Source organism: Phasianus colchicus, chromosome 9, assembly GCF_987193195.1.
Source record: "Phasianus colchicus chromosome 9, bPhaCol1.hap1.1, whole genome shotgun sequence".
NCBI lineage: Eukaryota > Metazoa > Chordata > Aves > Galliformes > Phasianidae > Phasianus > Phasianus colchicus.
Window position 1 is genome coordinate 7,718,411 of NC_143444.1, and position 7,343 is coordinate 7,725,753.

Sequence of the window (7,343 nt, forward strand, 5' to 3'; positions counted from 1 at the left end):
TGTGAGAGGAGGGTTAAGCCAGTGATAACTGGATGGAAAACATCAGTCTGTGGCTAAACAGTCAGCACTGTGGTGGGCAGCAAGGGCTTACATCGTGGTTTTTAAAAACCTGTGGTGACTTAACTGAGAAGTGAGAAAGGGGCAGACAGCACCAAGGCTGTAAGATGCTAGCCACGCTCAGGGCTTACCTACAGCTAAAAAGTGATTATTTACCTGTGTAACGAGGTGCTGGTTTGGAGAGAATCCTCGTTACTTAATGAATTGGTGACAGGCTAGCCCCACCTATGGAGTGGATAGTGGGAGCTGCACTGTTGTGGTGGGTCAAAGAGGAGGTCTGGGGCACCCACGTGCATGGCCAGAGAATCCATTCCAGGCATTAATTAAAAGGAACTTTCTCTGGCCACCTCACCCCATCACAATTCCTCATTATCCCTGTGTCCACGGGTGGCTTTTGTACCCAGGCTCCTTGTCACACAATCAGCCCTGCAACACAGGGCAAGGTGGCAAAGGAAGGTCCTTAGAAGAGGAAATGGGCACAGACGTTTTATTTTGCACTTTCTCTTCATTTTGGAAAGAGGGATTCAGCACTGAGAGGACCCTGGGCTGAATGGGGCTGATCTGGTGAGGAGCAACCAGCCCATGGCAGGGGCTGGGACTGGGTGGGCTTTGAGGTCCCTTTGAACCCAACCATTCTCTGTGATTCTACAACACCACGATTTTATGCTTCTGTGACCTGCTCTGCCCTTGATTGCTCTGAGGATGTGAGGATGCGGTCCCTCGCTGTTAGCTTGGAGCATGGCAGTGTGACACAAGTGTCATTGCCATCCCGTCGCACTCCAACGGGAAGCTGTGGGACAGAGGACACATCTGTGATCCGTGATGTTGCCTGCCAGCTAAAAGGAAGGTGACTTTGAGATGCAGGGAGAGAAAATAATTAGACTGTGACTCCTTTGGGCAGGCAGCCTACCCCACAGTCTGCCCGGCTGTGGTTTCAGCTGGCTCTGTGCGGAGCTCACCCAACTGATGCGTGGATTTAACCCTGTGCTGGGCTGCAGGTGAGCCCAGGCTCCTTCTGTTTGGCACAGAGTGAGTGCATCCCTCGGGGCATGGAGCAAATAGCCCAGTGGGCAGCACATGAGCAGCAGCCCAGTGCTGTCCTGGGTTTCCCCTGGACACCAGGCAGTTCCATCTGCACGACTGGGTTTGGAGAGAGCTATGGACACTTTGGAAACAGCACAGGGCCTGCTGCAAGCGTATCAGAGAGGGAAAAAAATACAGGAAGGTGGACTACAATAGAAGGGTTGTCTGATAGGAAACCCTGGACAAATAAATGTGTTCTTTCCCCAGGAAACCAAAGCCAATTTCATAAAACACTGAAAGCTGCGGGGCCACGTTTTTCCAAGGGAAATGGCTGCCTGAAGAAGCTGATAGCTGGGTGTGGGAGAGGTTGCTGGAGGGGTAGCAGGATCTTGTGATGGGCAAAGGGTCTGGGCCGTGGGTGTCCAGGAGAGGAGGGGGAAATCCCAAGTCACCGGCTCAGAGGGAGGGAAGGGAAACATTAAATCATTGGTGCAGCAGGGTAAGGGGAAATCCCTGGTCATTGGTGAAAGAAAAGATGTGTAGAGAGTAGTGTTGCCTGTCTGGGGAAGGATAGACAAGGCTGGGGCATCTACACCCTTGTCCACGCTCAGAGGAGCTGTAGGTGCCCCATCCTTGGAGGTGCCCAAGGTCACGGATGGAGCCCTGAGCAGCCCGACTGGTGGGGAGCAGCCAGCCCACGGCAGGATTGGGACTCACTAATCTTTAAAGTCCCTTCCAACCTAAGCCTGTCTATGATTCTATGATCTACTCTCATGGAAGTGGGGTTTTAACCCTGGAAAATCCCCTTTGCTTTCTAGGACGGTGTTGCGCTGTGTGAACACAATGCTGTGGTTTCCAGTGCAGGTACAGAGCATTCTCAGAAGCTGGGGGAGCCACTTCCCCTCCTTCAGCTTTAGGTCTGTGTTGATTTCTTTGTTTTGCTTACATGTTGTGTTTGGTTGTCACCCAGCAATGCTGAGTGGTTAAAGTTTTGGGATGTTTCCGAGCTCTCTGACCTTATCTTCAAACACAGATAACCCAGAGCAGTTAGGAACCACGGAAGATTACCTGCTCATACCAAACTGCGGGAGGCTGAGACTGCATCTGTGTCAATCGTTGATTTTTCTAGGGGGGAAGAATCAACCCCAAACGATGGTGAGCATTCCAAATGGCTCAGCATTTGATATCTGTTATCTCAGTCTACAAAATGAATCCCTTTTTGGAAATGTTTGCTTTGTCAGTGGAGCCTGAAGCTGTCCTGCAGGTCCATTTTCACCTGGGGAGGCTCAGTACGAAGGCTATCCCGCTGCTGGTGTGGACATCTGCATCCCAGGAGGAGCCCAACCCCCGAACCAAGAGAAGGGCGATGATGTACCGGGAAGGCTCCAGGAGAAGGGGCGAACGGGCAGATCTCACGCTTGGAGGACAGCCGGATCTCTCCGGGAGCGTTCCCCATTCCTTCAGTGCAGCTGGCCCCCCAGCCCGGCTCACATTTGGCGACAAGCCGCAGGACCGGCTGCCGGAGGGTCGGCGCCAGCGTGGAACAGGATCTGGGTAACCACATCCGCACTCGGCGACAGGTCGGGGGCCGCGCTGCGTGCCAGATGGCCCGGCCCAGCCCGGCTCTGATGGCAGGGGGACCCTAGGCGCTGCCGGGAAGTGACAAAGGGACCTTCGCCCTCGCTGCTTCCGACAGCGCGAGGGAGGCAGACGGAGAGGTGACATCTCCGACGGAGGCAGCCACGGGGCCGTGGGCAGCCCGTGCCACGAGGCAGCAGCGCCAGCCCCCAAGCGAACTTCCCGGAGCTGATTGAAACGCCTATAAAAAAGCAGCCGTGTGCGCAGCCTCTGCGATTATTATATTGTACCGCAAGCTGCTTCCTGTCCCGAGCCTCTTTTATCTCGCATTGTTTTCCTTTCCAGGTGGGGCTGCGGGCTCCCCGCCGCTCGGCCCCCCGGGCTTCCTGCTCGCTCAGAGCCACCTTTGTCTGCCGGCCCTCCCCCTGCCCCCGCTATTTCGGGAAACGGCAGCTGAGCCGGAGGGTTGCGAATTGTTTGTCAGCTCGCTGCCAGCCTGCCGAGATCGCATGCGGAGAGAGGAGCGCCTGGTCGCACCCTGCCCGCCCGTCTGCTGCCGGGGACGGGGCAGCGCCCCTCGGCTGGGCGCACACACGGGGACGCGGCACCTCCCCGCGTGGGAACGGGCGAAGCAGCGGCCCAACAGGCAGACAGGCGCAGACAGACAGACAACAAAGCCACCCCAGGCGAGCGCTGACCTCAGAAGCTGCCATGTGACGCTGCCTCAAACTTACTAAGGCATGACATCAGCCTGGGAGGGAAAAGCAGGGCTGCCACCAAAATACCGCCCGGCTTAAAAGGGCTGAGCTGGGCCGGCCTTTCTGCTGCGTGCTCCCCTCTGGGCAAGCAGCCACCCGCAGCCCTGCTTCTGTGTTCAGAGCTCTGGGGGTCACGCATGTTTGTGGGAGGAAACAGCGCCCGGGTGTATTCAGCTGTAGCTATTCCGCCTGGCACGCGTGCTTGCCCTCTGCACAGCTGTCCCCTCTCTGGGCACTGCTGAGGACGGAGGACCACGTTTTGGTGCTGGCTGTGTGGCTGTCCCTGCATCCCACGGCCCTTGGGGAGCCGGCAGGCAGGTTGTGTTGGCTGGTGGGAAAGTCTCGTGTCATTGGGATGAGGCAGAGCGGCAGAACAGGTTGGTCAGCCTGCGTGCACTCATCTTTACTCAGCAGAGCGCCCGTGCTGTGCCGCGCCCGCCCATGCTGAGCTTTCCCCGGGCTCCGCACCGCTGCTCTGTATCGACTCAGGCAGATGGCATCAGATGAGATGTGCAAGGCATGATTTATTCTCACTGGGGTCATCTGCTGAACACAAAGGAGCCCTGTCCCTGCCAGCAAGGAGTCCCGCAGCACCCACAAAGAACCCCCGTTGTTTTCACATGCGGATGGTCACACAACCGCGGGTGAGGAGCTGCCACTGCGGTCCCAAAGAGCTGCCCCGGCTGGTCGGGCTGAGCAGAGGGCTGGCCCTGAGCACGGAGCAGGTTGGGCAGGTTGGGAACGCTGAGGACAGCAGTGCTTGGTTCCCATCAGAAGGGTGGGAGGGAAAGCCCTGCTCTGCCCCGGGGTGTTCTCCGCAGCCCAGAGGCTGGTGCATTGTGCACTGCGTTTGGAGAGCATTCCTTGGGGGTTTGCAGCAGGAGGAAAATGTGCTGGGCTTGGGGTTCCTGGGGAGGAAGGCTTCTGTTGTGCCACCTGCATCTTGGGCTGACATAGGGCATGATGAAGTAGCAGAGAAACTCCTACAGAGTGTAAAAGTCCTCCTTTTTTTTTTTTTTTTTTTTTTTTTCCCCCACCCCAGCGAAGCAACGATGTCCATTTTTTCGCCCTGTAATTGCTCCTTTTGCCCTCTGTGGTGCCCAGATGTTCCCTTTTCCACCTCCACAAGACTGCATCAGCAGCAGGGGAAATCACCAGACCTGTCCCAGGTCTGAAGCCTTCTGACAAGACCAGGGGTCCCTGGTGGGTCCTTTTGCCAGCAGGCAGCATGCTTGAGGCCTGATGGAGACGGGCAGCCCCTACACCTCACATCCTGTTCCTCAGCACCAACTGTGGCTCTTGTTTTGGGTGAGAAGGCGAGGAGTGGGAAGGCAGTGTGCGTCACATGGCAGACAGGAAGCCAGCAGACAGAAAGCGATACTTGGGGTTCCACTTCCTTCATGCTGGTCTGTCCTTTCACTTCTGTCCTTGCCGTGTTGCCCCCAATGGAGGCGGTTGCCGCTTCCTGGAGCTTGGATGGGGGGAGAAAGAGGCAAGAATCGTTCTTGCTTTTTTATTTTTTTTTTTCCCTCCAGAAAATCAATCAAATCCAAATTCACGACCTGGAAAAAGTAAATCCAACCCCAATAAAAATAAAATAAAATAAAAAAAACAACATCAAAAACAACTGCCCCTTGCGTACTGTACGATGGAAAGCGTGGAGCCGCGGGAGGAAAGCTTCGCAAAGTGCTGTTTTGGCAAAAACTAGTAGCCGAAGAAGACACCACATTATCCCCGCTTGCCTTCCACTCTACGTGGGCCCCACCAGCCGCGCGCCGCCGTTGCCGCTTTAAGGGCTCTCTCCGCGGGGCGAGCGTTCGAACGCGCTCCCCCGGCTCGCCATTGGTCGGCGCGCCGGCGGTTGGAGCGGCCGGCGGAGCGCTCTGATTGGCCGGCGCGGGGGCGGTATAAAGCGAGGCGTGGCGGGTGGGCACCGCTCAGTCGGCGGCGAGAGCGAGCGGAGCGCGCGTCCGTAACGACGGCAGCGGAGCGAGGCGGAGCGGCGCGGCCCGAGCTCACCCCCCCGCTTCACGCAACCGTCGGCGGCCCACCCATGGAGTTCAAGCTGGAAGCGCACCGCATCGTCAGCATCTCGCTGGGCAAGATTTACAGCGCGCGGGGCCAGCGCGGCGGCTTGAAGCTCCACAAGAACCTCCTGGTGTCGCTGGTGCTGCGCAGCGCCCGCCAGGTCTACCTGAGCGAGCCGGGCTGCCCTCCCGAGCCGCCCCCCGCCGCCTGCGGGCCGCCCGCAGAGCCCTCTCCTCCGAGTCCCGCCGCCTGGGCGCCCGCAGAGCCGGAGGCGCCGAGGTTCGACCAGCGGCTGCCCGACGCGGACTGCAGGGGCTCCCAACGCTGCTGCTCGTGGGGCGGCTGTCGCTGCGGGGCGGGCGCTGAGGGGCCCGGCGAGGCGCGGCGCTGCGCTGTGCCCCCGCTTTGCCCCCGGAAGCGGAGCGCCGCGGAGATGGAACAGCAGGGCTCGCCGCTGAAGAAGCCGCGCCGAGAGGTGGAGGAGTCGCCGCCCCCGCAGGGCGAGCAGGAGGACATGGAGACGGGCAACGTGGCCAGCCTCATCAGCATCTTCGGCTCCAGCTTCTCGGGACTGCTCAGCAAGGAGCCCCAGGGCCGCCGGCGGCCGAGCCTCGACGGCAGCGAGGAATCGACCGCGGAGCCGGGGCAGATCTGTTGCGACCAACGCGTGCTGCGGACCCTCAACCCCTGGAGCACGGCCATCGTGGCCTTCTGACGCGTCGGACCGCGCACCGCGAGGAGGGGCACGGACAGACCCGGAGCTGCCCCCCTCCTCCTCCTCCTCCTGCTCCTTCCTCCCCCCGGCCCCGCACGGAAGAACAGCGGGCAGCAGCACTTCCCCTTCGCCGGGCCCCGACCGTCGGCAGCCGCCCTGGGAGCGGCCCGACCCGACCCGCCCGGAATTCCCCTTCCCGGCCGTCCCCCGCCCGGGGCGCTCCCAGCGGGGATATTTTAAGCTTGGAAAGTATTAAATTTATTAAATAAAGTGTTTATTTTGGAAAGGTTTAGGTTAGAACTGTTACACGGTGCTTTTAAAAAGTGTTTATTTGAGAGAAACAGAAGTTTACAGACGCTCCGACGGAAAGTCCTCGTGAGCCTGGTTGTTAGGCTCGGGGATCCCCGGTCTTTGTTGTATAAAGGCTTGGGGTTCCCGTTGGGAGGGGTGGGATGGGGGGGGTTTGTACAGTGTTCTCTTCGGTGATGTATCTCGTTTTGTATAAAATGTAATGCTACGTGTGTGACACGTATTAAATATTTTCAACTGTAGGAGCAGAGTCTGTGTCTGTGGGTCAGGGGAGGGCTGGGGGATGGCAGCCAGGCACCCCACATCGCATTGGGTGGGGAAGGAAAGGGGTTACGTTGGGGTCCTGCTCAGGACCCGGTGTGCCAACCCGCTCGATGGCTGTGGCTCAAAGTCCTGTGCTTGGGGCGTGTGAGCTGGTGCTGCCAGGCATAGGCTGTGCTCAGGGCTGCTTGTTCTGCTGCCAGCGGTCGTTCTCCGTGCCTCCTGTTTGCTGTTAACTTGTGGAGCGGTTACGATGAGCATTGAGGCTTTTTTTTTTTTTCCCTTTCTACTATCGGTTGGAACTGGGTTAAAGTTCCTGCTCGCATGGGTGGGGAGGAAAGCTTGGCCTGTGCTTCACAGCCACTGCGGAGCGCCCCAGGGCGTTGTAATTAGATTGAATTGTGGGGGAAATTTTTTTTTTTTTTTTTCTGCTTCTCGCTGGGAGATTCCCCAGGGGCTCCTCTGCTCCTAATTAACGAACTCTCCCACTGAGGGCTCTTGCGAGCAGCCTGGTGTGCGCCCTGGGAGCTGCAGTCCAAACGTCGAGATGGGAAAGCTGGGCAACAGGAGGCAAATGCTGTTATTTCTCTTAAAAACTGTGCTTGGTGTCGGGG

The 7,343-nt window shown here is 58.3% G+C and overlaps 1 protein-coding gene across 1 annotated transcript; it reads left to right on the plus strand.

Annotated features, from left to right (window-relative positions):
- The first annotated feature begins 5,328 nt into the window (after positions 1 to 5,328).
- IER5 (immediate early response 5) lies at positions 5,329 to 6,710 on the plus strand. The gene has a single exon (XM_031595619.2). The coding sequence runs from the start codon at positions 5,470 to 5,472 to the stop codon at positions 6,157 to 6,159; it is 690 nt and encodes a 229-aa protein (XP_031451479.2). The 5' UTR covers positions 5,329 to 5,469; the 3' UTR covers positions 6,160 to 6,710.
- Positions 6,711 to 7,343: the final 633 nt, after the last annotated feature.

Coding starts and splice junctions, on each gene's coding strand:
- IER5 (XM_031595619.2), top strand. CDS start 5,470: ATGGAGTTCAAGCTGGAAGCGCACCGCATCGTCAGCATCTCGCTGGGC.